General features: G+C 41.3%; 1 protein-coding gene across 1 annotated transcript in view; it reads left to right on the top strand.

The window, feature by feature from the left end:
• Positions 1-15,685, top strand: part of dclk3 (doublecortin-like kinase 3) — a 30,164-nt gene extending 14,479 nt beyond the window's left edge. The window contains exons 3-8 of the mRNA XM_057828676.1: positions 1,393-1,524; positions 1,602-2,109; positions 5,200-5,666; positions 8,322-8,454; positions 8,521-8,688; positions 15,437-15,685. Of these exons, the coding sequence (XP_057684659.1) occupies positions 1,393-1,524; positions 1,602-2,109; positions 5,200-5,666; positions 8,322-8,454; positions 8,521-8,688; positions 15,437-15,684 (1,656 nt within the window). The 3' untranslated portion in view covers position 15,685. The remainder of the gene's footprint in view (positions 1-1,392; positions 1,525-1,601; positions 2,110-5,199; positions 5,667-8,321; positions 8,455-8,520; positions 8,689-15,436) is intronic.
• Positions 15,686-17,007: the final 1,322 nt, after the last annotated feature.

The raw sequence follows: 17,007 nt of genomic DNA, 5'->3' as shown, positions 1-17,007 counted from the left end.
TTAGCAGCATTAACTCATGAGGAAAATTTGCCTAACAATTTGACCGAAAAAAAAAATTAATAGAACAAAAAATGAGTGTCACTGGAGTTTTTATTTTTGCTGCAGGCAGTATCAGCTCCTTTGCTATTGTGTGGGGTTATTTTGCACTGAACAACTTGGTATGGAACTTGGAAACTCGGATACAAGAGGGGCAGTGTGGTTTTCATTCCGGCCGTGGAACAGTGGACTAGCTTTACACCCTCGGCAGGGTCCTTGAGCGAGCATGGGAGTTCGCCCAACCAGTCTACATGTGTTTTGTGGATCTGGAGAAGGCGTTCGACCATGTGCTCCGGGAGTACAGGGTAACGAACCCCTTGGTAAAGGCTGTTCGGTCCCTGTACGACCGGTGTCAGAGTTTGGTCCGCATTGCTGGCAGTAAATCGAATTCGTTTCCAGTGAGGGTTGGACTCTGTTCATAATTTTTTATGGACAGAATTTCTCGGTGCAGCCGAAGCGCATGAGGGTGTCCGGTTTGGTGGCCTCAGCATTGCATCTCTGCTTTTTGCAGATGATGTGGTGCTGTTGGCTTCGTCAAGCCGTAACCTTCAACTCTCACTGGAGCTGTTCGCAGCCGAGTGTGAAGCGGTTGGGATGAAGATCAGCACCTCCAAATCCGAGACCATGGTCCTCAGTCGGAAAAGGGTGGCGTGCCCTCTCCGGGTCGGGGATGAGATCCTGCCATAAGTGGAGGAGTTCAAGTATCATGGGGTCTTGTTCACGAGTAAGGGTGGGAGGGAGCGGGCGATCGACAGGCGGATCGGTGCTGCATCTGCAGTGATGCGGACTCTGCACCGGTCCGTATCAGTGAAGAAGGAGCTGAGCCGAAAGGCGAAACTCTCGACCAGTCGATTTACGTTCTTACCCTCAACTATGGTCACGAGTTGTGGGTCATAACTGAAAGAACAAGATCCCGAATACAAGTGGCCGAATTGAGTTTCCTCCGCAGGGTGTCCGGGATCACTCTTAGAGAGGGTGAGAAGCTCGGTCACCTGGGAGGGACTAGGTGTCGAGCCGCTACTCCTCCACGTTGAGATGACCCAGTTGAGGTAGCCAGGGCACTGGTGCGGATGCCTCCTTGACGCCTCCCTGGAGAGGTGTTCCGGGCATGTCCCACCGGCGGGAAGCCCCGGGGACGACGCAGGACACGCTGGAGAGACTGTCTCGCAGCTGGCCTGGGAACGCCTTCGGATGCCACCAGAGGAGCTGGTTGAAGTTGCTGGGGAACGGGAAGTCTGGGCTTCCCTGCAAAAGCCGCTGCCTCCGCGACCTGACCCCTGATTAAGCAGTAGATGATGGATGGATAGATGGATCTCGAATTCAGTAAAGCTTTTTATAAACATTTTTTTTTCTAAGGTGACAGTCCTTCTAAACCGCAGGGGCGTGGTCTCCTTTGAGCAGCTCCTATTGGACGTTTCAGAAGCACTGGGGTTCCCACGTTGGCACCGATCTCGAGTGACCCGCCTTTACACTGCCTTCGCACGAGAGGTTGGATCTTTCGTGACTGCCGTTCTTAAAACTGACAACCAGCAGTCCTGAAGAGTTTTTATCGTTATTGACCACAGGTAAAGAGCGTCAGCGACTTCTTCCGTAGTGACACGGCGCTCCTCGCATTGGGCAAAGCTCGCCCAGAGCTGAGCAGTCTGAAGGAGGCACTGGAAGAGCTGTTCCCAGAACAGTCGCGCTACCGCTCTGAAGCACTGCTGGTCTGGGAGAAAAAGCTCCGTCCAGCGCCAGATAAAGCCGCCAAGGCGGACAGTGGCTACGTTGAAGGACCAGACCGCAAAGATGGGCCGCTACCGAAGATGGAGAAACCGATTAAGGGTTTTGCCAGGAAAGATGCTCAACTTCCTAATCATTTACAGAAGCTCCGGATGAGGGGCGTGATCTACGAAGAAATTCGGCCTGCTATTGGTAGATTCCAGCGAGAGCGAGTGATGGACTCTTTTCCTCTGTGTGAAAATTGCTTGGCACGAAGGACCAAGCATCCAAGCCATGAGTGGATCAAACCCCTGTCAGGAAGAGCACCGCTGCCACCCCTGTGTAGGAAACAAATAGATGAATCACTCCAAGGTTAGTTACTTTCAAAGGTGGGTAGTAATGCGTTACATTTGCTCCATTACATTTACTACTTTACTTAGATCTACTCAGAGAAGATCAAACACACCATACTCACATAAAGTTGTGAAGATGAAACATTACTCTTACTCCGCTACTTTGGCCAACACTAGAATCTTTACATTTTTTCCTTTTTATTCTACATACAGTTAGTCCCCGGGTTACGACATACCCGACTTACGTGATTTCGACTTTCCAACGCTAGAGTCTCGTCCGTCGTTTTGTCTCCAGTCTTTTTTTTAGTCGTGTAAAAAGTACCTCACTGTACCTCACAGTATCTTATTTTTCACTTTATTAATATGACAGTTTTGCCCTTTAGGTAAAATGTGTATTTGAATATAATGTTGACGAGTTGCGTTCCTACGCTGGCGATGAAACCCGAATTTCCGCGTAAATAGTCTTTAAGTACCCCTAAATCTCAAAATTACTATCCAAAAACATGTATTAAACATTATTGTACTGTCTTCGCCAAGACGTTGGAGCTAAGTCCTAGCTAGACAGCGAGCTTAACTGTAATCTTTTAATACCTGATTGCAGCCCAGAGCCAAGTGAAATCCGCTACAAACCACGGCTCATACAAACCATGTCCCTACAAACTACGCCCACAAGATGCTACGGTGGTAGTGTCTGATGCATCTCATAGATGTCACATGTATATGGAAGAAGATGCAAAATGATGGGACTCGGCGGCATTTGTAAAAAGCTGCCATCTTAAAGCAGCAGACTTCTCAGGCAGGCTCTGTTGTAGCGAAGCTAAAGTTAGTAACTTTTGATCTAAAATACTCCTAAATTGGCAAAATATTGACTCGAATCTATCTTTAAATGCTGAAATAGTTTTGACACTTTCACATGTCAAAATTAGACAGAAGGGAACTAAAGCAATAATGCAATAACGGGAGCATTTTTAACAACTTTGAAAATTGACTCACAACATTAAATGACTTCCAAACATAGTAAAGGTTATAATCTAGGTATATTTAGGCAAGCCCTTGTGCCCGCAATACCCGTGTTTAGTTAAGTTTAGGGTAAGGAACTGGGCTAGGGCCTATTGTCCCAAAAAATCAATCATACCCTTCTCTATACACACAAAATTCTTTGTCAAAATCACACAGATGTAATAGCAGTGCTTTAACTAAAACCACCCAAATATTTATAGGTTTTCATATTTTAATGAGGATAGCATGCAAATAATGACAGAAGGGGGGAAAATAAGTAAGTGAACACCTGCTTAAGGAGACTTAAAGAGTAATTGAAACCAATTTTTACCAAATAATTTAAATCAGGTGTGTGCCCAATCACTGATGAGTGGTTTAAAACTGCCCTGCCCACTATAAAACACACACCTGGTAAGAATTGTCTTGATAAGAATATTTGTCTGATGTGCCTCATGACTCCGTCAGTTGTCTGAAGACCTGCGATCAAGGATTTTTGATTTGTATAAAGCTCGGAAAGGATACAAAACCATCTCGAAAAGTCTGGATGTTCATCAATCGACAGTCAGATAAGTTGTCTACAAATGGAGAGAGTTTGGCATTGTTGATTCTCTCCCAAGGAGTTGCCGTCCACGAAAGATGACGCCAAGAATTCAGCTCAGAATACTCAGAGAGGTAAAAAAAAAACCTAGAGTGTCTGCTAGAGACTTACAGAAATCACTGGCACAGTCCAATATCTTTGTGCAGAGATCAACTATTTGTAAAACTATGGCCAATAATGGTGTTCATGGGACGACTACACGGAGGAAGCCACTACTGTCTTAACTTGCTCGTTTAATGTTCGCAAAAAGGCACTTGGACACGCTACAGAAGTTTGGGCAAAATACTTGGTGGCCTAATGAAACCAAAGTTGAATTGTTTGGGAGTAAAACACAACGTCATGTGTGGAGGAAAAATGAACAGCTCACCAGCATCAACACCTCATCCTCACCGTGAAGCATGGTGGAGGGACCATCATGATTTGGGGCTGTTTTGCCACCTCAGGGCCTGGACAACTAGCAATCATTAATGAAAGAAAGAATTCAAAAGTTTATCCGGGTGTTTTGCAGGAAAACCTAAGCCCGCCTGTCAGACCATTGAAACTATAAGAGGATGGATGCTGCAACAAGACAATAATCCAAAATACAGAAGTAAATCAACTTCAGAATGGTTTCAGAAGAACAAAATACACGTTCTGGAATGGCCAAGCCAAAGTCCAGACTGGAACCACTTTGAGATGCTGTGGCATGACCTAAAGACAGCGATTAATGCCAGACGTCCCAGGAATCTGACTGAACTACAGTAGTTTTGTAGAGAAGGGCAAAAATTAGTCCTTTTCAATGTACCAGACTGATCTGCAGCTACAGGAAGTGTCTGGTTGAAGTTATTGCTGCTAAAGGGTGGGCCACAAAATATTGAATGTGATGGTTCACTTACTTTTTAAGTTTTTCCCCCTTCTGTCATTGCTTGTATTCTATCCTAATTAAAATGTGAAAACCTATTAATGTTTGGGTGGTTTTAGTTAAAGCAGACACTGTTTTTCATCTGTGTGATTTTGACAAAAATCAGATCACATTTGATTGTGATTTCATGCAGAAATGTGAGAAATTCCAAAAAGTTCAGATACTTTTTCATACCACTTTAAGACTTAGCTCAAACAACTTGACGAGGACATACAAGGACGTATAATTTACGTTTTTGGATAGTTATTTTGAGATTTAGAGGGTATTTAGTGGTACTTAAAGGCTTAATTCCGACTTTGGCGGAAATTCAGTTTACGTCGCTAGCGTAGGAACGGAATTCGTTCGTAACACAGGGACCACCTGTATTGTCACACTATAGGATAGATTTTTAAAGCTATTTTTAATTCCGACCTTCCATGGAACTGTTTTAAAAGTTAATCTACAAGTTGAATGTGTTCAATGACCAAGTGTGTACTCCAAAACACGAGTGTGTCAGATCATCTTTCCCCATTGAAATGAATGGAAATTCCATTAAATCCTCTGAAACCAATTGATTCCTTTAAATTCTGCATTAAAACGAGTAATAATTGTTAGCTTGTTTGTTTGGACAGCTCATCCTGGGATCTCGAGCGACTACTCCATGTTCGCCTCAGAAGATAGCGAGGTCTCCGAAGCCGACGTAGAGCGCCTCTACGACGTCGGGCGCCTCCTTGGGGACGGGAACTTTGCGGTGGTACGGGAGTGCCGGCGTCGGACCGATGGCAAAACACTCGCTGTCAAGATGGTGGAACGCTCACGGTTACTGGGCCGCGAGCACATGCTGCAGAACGAGCTGAGCCTTCTGGTCAGCCTGAAGCACCCGCGTGTCATCCGGCTCCTGGCGCACCACCTCACGCCCGCCAGAGCCTACCTAGTCATGGAGCTGGCTGGCGGCGGTGACCTCTTCGAGGCCATCAGCGACCGCGGCAGCTTCGAGCAGGACGAGGCCGCGCTCATGGTGGCCGACGTGAGCGCTGCGCTCAAGTACATACATCGCAGGAGCGTTGTCCACCGTGACGTCAAACCAGAGAACCTTCTGGTCAGTCAATGAATTGGTTTTTCGCAAAATGTCCCATCAGATACAAAAACCAAAAACAGTAATGGCAACTCCGTTGCTAGGAAAATGTTACAGTCTTGCTTTCTGTAGTTGTAAAGAGCAAGATTTAAGTCAGGTTTGTTGTTGGTAGCTTTGAATGTAATGCAAAAGGTACCATCTATAATATTCCGTTTTTTTCAATTGCATTTCATCCCAGCCAAAATCTTTTGACCTACCGACACCGTCTCTTCACCCCAAAACGTGTTTTCTTTTGGGAAAAAAAAAAAAAAAACGCTACTTGCCCTACAATTTTTCTTTAAATAACATCATACTATACAGAAAAAATTGAGGATGTTAAGGGACACAAAAGGTTTATGCAGTTTTTGCTGAATTTTTGCCAAAATTAGCCAAAAAGGGCTGTCAAACAGTTGAAATTTTTAATCGAGTTAATCACAGCTTAAAAATTAATTAATCATAATTAATCGCGATTCAAACCAACTCTAATATATGCCATATTTTTCATTAAATTATTGTTGGAATGGAAAGATAAGGCAAGACGGATATATACATTCAACATACTGTACATAAGTACTGTATTTGTTTATTATAACAATAAATCCACAAGATGGCATTAACATTATTAATTCTTTCTGTGAAAGGGATCCACAGATAACTCTTGTGAATAAATGCTCAAATTCCCGAATTCTTCATAGATATGGACGTAAAACAGTCTAGATTATTGGTTAAAAGCAAAGAAACCGTGCAGTCAGCGTTTATTTTACATATATATGTCGAAGTATAATGCTACTCTGTTAGCAAATGAGGCTAGCGGCCGCCTGACGTGAATAGAGCTTTTCTGGCGAATATTCTTGTGAATAAATGCTTAAATCCCCAAATTCTTCATAGATATGAACGTAAAACAGTCTCGATTCTTGGTTAAAAGCAAAGAAACCGTGCAGTTAGCGTTTATTTTACATATAGTGTCACGTCAATAGGTAATGAAGTATATGCGTTGAATCCTCTGTTTTCAAGTTTTTCTTTTTCTTTTCCTCTTTGAAATTCATGTTCCATCATATAGCCGCCGTTTGTTTACAACAGCCTCCCTGCTGATAGAAACATGCGTCGCAAGCTATGACGCAAATCTTCGTTGACAGAAATGTTGAAATGTAATAATTAGGGCTGTCAAAATTATCGCGTTAACAGGCGGTAATTAATTTTTTAAATTAATCACGTTAAAATATTTGACGCAATTAACGCACAAATGCCCCGCTCAAACAGATTAAAATGACAGCACAGTGAAATGTGTACTTGTGTTTTTCGGAGTTTTGGCGCCCTCTGCTGGCGCTTGGGTGCGACTGATTTTATAGGCTTCAGCACCCATGAACATTGTGTAAGTAATTATTGACATCAACAATGGCAGGCTACTAGTTTATTTTTTGATTGAAAATTTTACAAATTTTATTAAAACGAAAACATGAAGAGGGGTTTTAATATAAAATTTCTATAACTTGTACTAACATTTATCTTTTAAGAACTACAAGTCTTTCTATCCATGGATCGCTTTAACAGAATGTTAATTATGGTAATGCCATCTTGTTGATTTATTGTTATGATAAACAAATACAGTACTTATGTACCATATGTTGAATGTTTATGTCCGTCTTGTGTCTTATCTTTCCATTCCAACAATAATTTACAGAAAAATATGGCATATTTTATAGATGATTTGAATTGCGATTAATTGCGATTAATTAATTTTTAAGCTGTAATTAACTCGATTAAAAATTTTAATTGTTTGACACCCCTAGTAATAATTATTGAATACATTTTTACAGCATTGGAAAACCTTAAGAATGTTTGTGTCATGTTTGTCTTCCAACAGAAACCATGTTAAAACAAAAAATATATTTCTCTCCCTCATCTTTTTCCATTTTCAAACATTTTTGAAACACTCCAGGGAGCCACTAGGGCAGCGCTAAAGAACCCCATACGGCTATCAAAACACGGGTTGGCACCCCCGTTCTATTCAGTCAAATCTAGTTTCGGTGAAATTCCACGGCTGCCATCCCGTGTTTGAAATTGAATATACTCCTGCTAAAGTAACTGAAGGTGGAAAAATATATCGTTTTGTTAATTTTTTTTTCACAAAATGTTGGAGATATGAGCTATTGAACAGTAGAAAATATCAAAATGAAAATTACATATTGAGTATTGACACTATACAACAACAAAACATTTGTCTCTAAATTGTTTGTTCATCTAGACAACAAAACCCAATTTTTTGCCTAAATAAGGGGGGTGGGGGGAAATCACATGTTTTATTATATACTGTATGAAAATTATATTTGGGGGTTTTGCTCATTGAATACCTGTTGGAGGTGAAATTTTTTAATTGTTAACACTTATACTATACAAAAATCTTAAAAAAAAAAAAAAATCTAGGTCATTATTGTGAATTAAGTTTTGCTTCTTTACTATTTCATACCTACTACATTCTAAAATATTTTGCTATTAATACTTTCATTTGGTGGGTTTTATGTCAGAGAATCAAATATGCCACATTTTCACATGTCTCATTCAGTATTTTTGTTTTACATTCTTTCTTTATATAGGAAAATGTACCTGATCAAGCTAACCCAACTCTGTGCTCCCTTTCAGATAGTTCACACGGTTCCCGGCCTGATCAGACTGAAACTAGCCGACTTTGGCCTTGCCATGGTCGTAACTGAGCCAGTCTTCACTATCTGCGGCACGCCCACTTACGTGGCGCCTGAGATACTTTCCGAGACAGGTTAGCGCCTCCCTAAAACCTCCTGTAAAATCGTGTCTACATAACACCATTGATGTGACCCAACAGGATACGGCGTGGAGGTGGATATGTGGGCGCTGGGTGTCATTTTTTACATCTTGCTGTGCGGTTTTGCTCCATTTCGAAGTCAGGATCGAGACCAGGAGGAGCTGTTTGAGATCATCAAACAGGGGGAACTGCACTTTCAGCCCCCCTATTGGGATGTCATCTCAGATGGTAGGACAGCAAAAGTGGTACAATTGGGATGTCAAGTACTATTTTTGGGAATAAAATGCAAAAAAATAGTTGGGTTGTACAGTGGTATGAAAAAGTATCTGAATCTTTAGGAATTTCTCACATTTCTGCATAAAATCACTATCAAATGTGACCTGATCTTTGTCAAAATCACACAGATGAAAAAAAAAAGTGTCAGCTTTAACTAAAACCACCCAAACATTTATAGGTTCTCATATTTTAATGAGGATAGTACTGTATGCTAACAATGACAAAAGGGGGGGAAATAAGTTAGCAAAAATAATATGTAATATTTTGTGGCCCCCCCTTTGGCAGCAATAACTTCAACAAGACGCTTCCTGTAGCTGCAGATCAGTGTGGCACATCGATCAGGACTAATCTTGGCCCATTCTTCTCTACAAAACTGCTGTAGTTCTGTCAGATTTCCTGGGATGTCTGGCATGAATCGCTGTCTTTAGGTCATGCCACAGCATCTTAATGGGGTTCAAGTCTGGACTTTGACTTGGCCACTCCAGAACATGTATTTTGTTCTTCTGAAACCATTGTGAAGTTGATTTACTTCTGTGTTTTGGATCATTGTCTTGTTGCAGTACCAACCTCTTTTTAGTTTCAACTGTCTGACAGACGAATTCAGGTTTTCCTGCAAAACATCCTGATAAACCTTTGTTTTTATTCTTCCTTTAACGTTTGCAAGTTGTCTAGGCCATGAGGCAGCAAAACCGCCCCAAATCATGATGCTCCCTCCACCATGCTTCACGGTGAGGATTAGGTGTTGATGTTGGTGAGCTGTTCCATTATTCCCTCCACACATGACGTTGTGTGTTTCTTCCAAACAATTCAACTTTGGTTTCATCAGTCCACAAATTATTTTACCAAAACTTCTGTGGAGTGTCCAAGGGCCTTTTTGCGAACGTTAATTGCGAACATTCCTCCGTGGAGTCCTCCCATGAACACCATTCTTGGCCGTACTTTTACATACAGTTGATGTGTGCACAGAGATATTGGACAGTGCCAGTGATTTCTGTAAGTCTTTAGCAGACATTCCAGGGTTGTTTTTTACCTGAGTATTCTGCGCTGAACTCTTGGTGTTATCTTTGGTGGACGGCCACTCCTTGGGAGAGAAGCAACAGTGCCAAACTCTCCATTTGTTGACAACTTCTCTGACTGTCGACTTGATGAACATCCAGACCTTTACAGATGGTTTTGTATCCTTGCCCAGCCTTATACAAGACTTCAGACAGCTCTTTGACCGAGCCATAAGGCACATCAGACAATGCTTCTCATCAAGACAGTTCTTATCAGGTGTGTGTTTTATAGTGGGCAGGTCTGTTTTAAACCACTCATCAGTGATTGGACACACACCTGACTTAAAATGTTTGGTAAAAATTGGTTTCAATTGCTCTTTCAATCTCCTTAGGCAGAGGGTTCACTTATTTCCCCCCCTTCTTTCATTGTTTGCATGCTATCTTCATGAAAATATGAAAACCTATAAATGTTTGGGTGGTTTTAGTTAAAGCAGACAATTTTTTTCATCTGTGTGATTTTGACAAAGATCGGATCATATTTGATAGTGATTTTATGCAGAAATGTGAGAAATTCTAAAAGGTTTCATACCACTGTAGAGCAGGGGTGTCAAACATGAGGCCTTCCAGGGGATCAGAGCTCACCCGCGGGGTTGTTCTTACTGACAGGTATGTTGTAGCTCAGTCATACTGTACATACAAAATCACATGATTTAATTTTGACATGGGCGCCATAAAACCGGAGATTTGTGTGATCAAGTGTGTGCATGACTACACTTGGCTCACGTTTGTGTCCGTAGTCACATTTGTTCATTTGCCCCCCCTCAGTCAAAATGGATTTGACATCAAGCATTGTCAGTGGCGGCCAATGAGTTAACAAAGAAGGGACCCAAAAATGCCCCAAAACCAAGGGGAAGTGACCTGAAATCAACAAAAAGTAACTTTGAAATGCCCCAAAATCAATGGGAAGTGACCAATGAACAGGAAACAGCCCGGAAATGCCCTTAAATCAGTACTTCTCAAATAGTGTGGGGCGATGCCATGCTTTTTTTTTTTTTTTTTGGCGCCGTACTAGAATAAAGTGTACTTGCACATCCACTCAGTGGGTGGCAGTGGCGCTCTCATTTTCAAAGAGCGCGCAGTATTTTTGAAGTAAGCAAGAGCACATGGAAGAGACTCATGAAGAGCTGGAAAGCTGTGCGCCGTTTTCGAAAGCCGTTTTCCGGTTCTCACATGTCCTCCCGAGAAGTGCCATTTTCGGCTTGGGATCGTCACGACGACCGCTTTCACCTAGGTTCTCCCTCGGCCGCCGAGAATGCGTTTTTTTCGGGCCGTTTTCCTTTTGGCTTTGACATTTAATACAATGTTAGATGAGGAAAGACCACTGTTTACTGTATCTAAAAATGATTATAGCGGACAGCCGGAAGCCAAATCAATTCAGACGCGACTTAAAGACATTAGAGCCCAATCTCATTGATAAGCCGCTTGGTTGTTTTTCAGCGAAAATGAGCCGAATATTGCCAACAATCGTCCCGCTTTGTCAGTGTTATATCAGTAAACCAGTGAGCACTGTTAGCATGCTCAGTGCAAAATAACCCCACACCATTGCAAAGGAGGTGATACTGTGAGCAGCGAGCAGCGCAAATAAAAACTGTCCTTCTGTGGGTTTTTTTTCTTCTTCTATTCAGTTTTGTTTTTCCGGTCAAGCTTTTTGTCATATTGTCTTCATGAGTTAATGTTTCTGATCAAATTGAATTTGTTATTATTTATTATTTATTTTTCAGTATCAAATGGTCAAAATGTACCTTGAGTATATTTTTACAGTTTGGATGTGACTTTTTTTTTTTTTTTAATTCAGGCAAATTGATGCACGTTAAGTCTTTTCTGTTACAAACAAAACAATGTTAATAAACGTATACTTTATAGGTTGATCTCTGTTATTTTCTCTAACAGAAAAAAAAGGATACAATGTGAGGCAGAGGCGTACTTATAATAGTAATATTATAGACAAATGATACTATTTACAGTGGCGGCAGAGTTTGGGGCGGCGCGAAACATTTACGTCTTCCTTGGGGGGGGTGTAACAGAAAATAATCGAGAAGCACTGCCTTAAATCAACAGCAAATCTAAAATATACCGGAAGTTACCCCAGAATGCCTTAAGGTATAGTAGGTGACCTGTAAGTAGGGATGGGAATCGAAATCCGATTCCAATTCGGAACCGGTTCCGAGTGTTTCGAGGCCTCGACATCACAATGAAAAAGCCTTAACGATCCCTTTAACGATTCCGAAAGAGGCGTATTGCGTCGTGACGTGTGTTGTTGTCCAGACGCATTAAACTAGCATGGCGCCAAGAACCACTCGCTCCAAAGTTTGACTACACTTCACCAGGAAAGAGTGTGAAAATGAAAGGTTACGACGGGTAAGCACAAGCATTGCAGCCATAAACATAACAATGATAGCACGTAGGTTCAAACGCTCGAAAGTGTGTCTTCACTTCACGAGGAAAAATTACAACAAAGCGACTTGCAGTCATTGCAAGGTGGAGATAACTGCATCGGGAGGGAATACGACTGCGCTGTCCTCACAGAGAGGCTAAGGCTCAGTCCTGGCTATAAAAAAAAAAAAAAAGTCCCGGCTATACAGCTAGCTGAACTCCCAAATGACGATGCGGAAGACGTTGGTATAATTTGCTGACTTTATTCAACCATCACTTGAAGAGTGAAACTAAGAGTAGAAATGAAACAAATCCATTTCGTCCCCAATAACAAACAGGTTTGCATCAACGTAAATCAGCGATGATTAGCTGCTAATAACAGTATGGTTAGCATTCGTTCGCTAGCATTAGCACATCGTTCAAACCACTACACAACTGGATTAAAGTGTCCGATCGCGAGTGGAAACACAACAACAACAACACAAAAGATGATGCATACAGGCGTTGCCTCTGTAGATATTAACATTAACAAAGAACGTAGGCTCGTAGAAGTGTTTCCCTCTCTCACTAAAACGCTCACTCAATTGGATGCGGCATTTCTTCTTTGGGTGTATTCGCGCTCTTCTTCACGTGAGCGCGTTCTTCGCGTGAGGAAGCGCAAGGGCTCCCCCACTTGAGCGTGTAAGTGCCACAAAAACTAAAAGGCATGCAATTCAATGTAATGGTAAAATAATACACGCTAACCCAGGAGTCCCCAAATACGGCCCGCCTCCACATTTGGTCCGACCATTTTGATTTTTTTTTTTTTTTTCTCAATCGTGTTATTTATTTTCTGGCCTTTTCCTTGAAGAATTCAGAGAGGGTTATTTGGTTATTTTCTATTCAATTAATAGTGTTTTTATTATTAATTATTATTATTATTATTATGAAGAATCCAGAAAGGGTTATTTGATTGTGGCTTTCAGAGAAACAATAATTTTTTACATTTATGCACTTCTGCAATTGTCACACTTTTTCTGTTACAAACTGACCCCGGCCCCTCATCAGAGAAGGGAAAAGTTATGTGGCCCTCACAGGAAAACCCTGCTTTAACACATATTGCCAAAGGCAGAACAAAAACCTATCTGCCAATATATACCAATATTTTTTATTTCTATCAGATAAATGTTTCAGTAAAATGTTACACATTCTTGTGTATTTGCCACTTATTGCCACAGTTAACATTGAGGCTTTGGGCCTCTTTTGATCTCGTTGTGAGTTTGTAAGGTTGTGACTTCTGATTAAACAAACTCGATGCCAATCAAAACGTTTGTTCTTTTTCCCCAAATTAGAATCGATAAGAGAATCGATAAAGAATCGAATCGTTATGCAATATCGATAATGGAATCGGAATCGTAAAAATCTTATCATTCCCATCCCTACCTGTAAGTATCCTAAAATTACAAGAAAGTAACCAAAAAATGCCCCAAAACCAACAAGAAGTGACCCAAAATCAAAAATGCCCATAAAATCTACAGGAAGTGACCAATGAACCGGAAGCGTCCCGGAAATGCCCTTTAATCAACTGGAAATGGTCCAAAATATCCAGGAAGTTACCCGGGAATGCCTCAAAATGTAGAGTAAATGACCTGTGAGTACTCTAATATTACAAATGATCCAAAATTAGAGCTTGGGGTTCCAATGACAAATGATAGATATCCAATTCATTTAACTGCGAGGACTAGCTATGAATACTCATATTTCAGTGCCATTGCCGGCGCCAGTCATCCAATCCATTTTGATTCAGATGGTATTTGGCCAAAAATAAACAAATAAAAAGAACTACAGTCGTGTGAAAAAAATCAGGACGCCCCATAGAAGCCTGTGTTTTCTAACATAAATGGTTATATGGATATTTAATATCAATCTTACCAATCTTAAGAGATTCAAGTAATAGAACTAAACAATTAAAACTGATTTATTTTTTATTTTATTTTTTCTGTAAAATTTAATTTTAATAAATGCAATTTCTGTTGAAGAATAAATTAGGACACCCTCACATTCAATCCCACTTAAAATGGCTAAAATTACACACAGGGGTATCACATCAGGTGCAAATGATTAGAACATCATTATCCAGTGTTTTGAAGGATATTATTTAAACCTCACATTTAGTTTGGTGCGCCCCTGACTGTTGAAGTGAGAGAAAACACCATGATAAGGTCTAAGGAGCTGTTTGAGTCCTTCAGAGATATTGTAGACGCTTATGAGTCTGGTAAGGGATTTCAAAAGATCTCAAAAGAATAGAAAAATCAGCCATTCCACCGTCCGGAAAATAGTCTACAAGTAGAGGACATTCAAAACAACTGCCAAATTGCCCAGGTCTAGCCGTCCAAGCAAGTTAACCCCGAGAGCAGACCGCAAAATGCTAAAAGAAGTCTCCAAAAACCCTAAAATGTCATCACCGGACCTACGGCAGGCGCTTGCTACTGTTGATGTGAAACTGCATGCCTCTACAATCAGAAAGAGACTCCACAAGTTTAACCTTCATTCAGGTGTGCAAGGAGGAAACCTTTGCTCTCCAAGAAGAACATGAAGGCCAGACTGAAGTTTGCCAGAGTGAATGTAGACAAAGACCAGGACTTGGACGCTGGACCCTGCAACATGACAATGGCCCAAAACATACCAGTAAATCTACCAAGGACTGGCTGAAAAGGACGTAATTGAGAGTCGTGGAATTGCCGGGTCAAAGCCCAAATTTTAATCCCACTGAGATGCTGAGGGGTGACTTGAAACAGGCTGTACATGGAAGAAACCCCTCAAACATCTCACAGCTGAAAGTATTCTGCGTTGAGGAGAAGAAACTTTCTTCAGACCGATGTCAAAGATTGGTAGATGGCTACAAAAAGCGTCAGCCAAAGGGGGTAAAACTAGCTTTTAGATGGTAGGGTGTGCTAACTTTTATCCTCAGTTAGAATATCCATTTTTGTTGATACATTTGGTTTAGTGGGTAAAATAATTAATTTTTGTTGTTTACTTGTAATTACATCACTCTCTTTTCCAGAGGAAAAGAAAAACAAGATCAGACATTGATATGTGAACATTTCTCAATAAAGAACTGAATATTTAATGGGGTGTTCTATTTTTTTCACATGACTGTATTTGCATTGAAAGAGGCCCGCAAATCAAAATGAGTCTGACACCCCTGTTGTACAGGTTAAATGATTCTTAAGTTAAATACAACTGAACTGTACTGAGTGATTCTTTCGTCTTCCACCGCTGTCTTTGTTCAGAAGCCAAAAGACTGGTGTCGGACCTCCTCCAACCCGACCCGGTCGTCAGGATGACAGCAGAGCAGATGTTGCAACATCCCTGGCTTAGGGCCATGGCGGCCAGTTGCCAGCAAAAAGCGTTGGAGTGCCACCGCCAATCCAGGACCCAAAAACAACCACCTGCACCAGCACCCCTACGCAGAGAATCCATGACAGCAGAACCAGAAACTGTAGGGGCATCAAGCCAGGGGCAGGCTTCAGACTCTTAAAATTAGACTGCCATTGACTCCAATCCATTTGAAGCAGCAACGAATGAATGAACGTTGAAGTCCAGTGTTGTTTTTAGCAGCACTTTTAATTTTCGTCTAAGTCTTTTGGACGATAATACTTATTAGTCTTAGTCTATTTTAGTCAAAATGTGTTTGTCTCCGTTTAGTTTTTGTTGATGAAAACTCAAGACTAATTTCGTCTCGTTTTAGTTGACGTCTACTAAAAATGTTTTTGTCTGTAAAATTGAAAAAAAAAATACTCCAAATTAAATAAAAAAAGGTTTCCAACTATGAACAAATTAATATTGACTGACGAGCCATTATTGTAGCATTTACAAGGACAACGCTAACTTGGTGACAGCAGTAAAATAGTACATTATTTTCAATTAATCATACCCACCTGGACGTCTCGAACTGTAAAAACATTTGTCCAAGAGTTCAAGAGAACCATTAGGAATAGCCTAATGCTAACGTGAATCCTATGCTCATGCTGCGAGTTACATTTAAATCCCTTTCACATACGCCTAAACGCCGTTTAAATCCCAGGACTTTAATGGGCAGCCCTTGTATGCTAAAGTGATTTCCCCGGTCAACTGACACGGAGATTATGCGGAAATTTCACACGTCGAGTCTTAGTATAATGTCCAGGACTTTCCTAGGACGAGGCGTATGTGAAAGCAAGCGTTAAATTCCCGTGTTACAGCACGATGGCTGTGGACGTAAATATCATTGCGGGCCGATCGTCACTTCCTCTTTCTTTGCATCTAGACAAAAAGCGGTGAGCAAACATAGCAATTATCAACATAGCAAGGAGGAAATAGCTGAATTAAACTGAAAACATGACGAAATTAAATTGCTACTGGATCGTAGAGCCAAGGAAAAGAGTCCATCGTCCATCTTTATGTGGAGTATTTTGTTGCCGATGTTAGGGTCCTCAAGTGCAAAAACAAGGTTGTACCTCAAAGCAGAAAATAATGAAGGGATGCGTTCAAGGGTTTTTTGAATACTAACAAAAATACACACGATCGCGGAAAAGGAGGAGTAACACAATGGGTCCGTGACAGTAGTTTGATTGGGATCAATAACACTAACCTAAGTGGTGGGCAGAGAGCCAATAAGACAACAAAACAAATGCACACAAGTACCAGCACAATGTCGGGGATTTCAAAACAAAGGCGGCACAGGTGTCGAATGGCGCCTAGCAAGTTAATATCTCGACTCCCCTTTCTTGGATCGCCTGGACTTGAATACAGTTTTGATAGGCTTGAATTGGAGCAGTTACGACGTCAGGAACGCTCCCACAACTGGCTCTGTAACAAAACA

Source organism: Corythoichthys intestinalis, chromosome 22, assembly GCF_030265065.1.
Source record: "Corythoichthys intestinalis isolate RoL2023-P3 chromosome 22, ASM3026506v1, whole genome shotgun sequence".
NCBI lineage: Eukaryota > Metazoa > Chordata > Actinopteri > Syngnathiformes > Syngnathidae > Corythoichthys > Corythoichthys intestinalis.
Note: the sequence above shows the minus strand (reverse complement) of the source record. Positions and strands in the feature narration are given on the sequence as shown.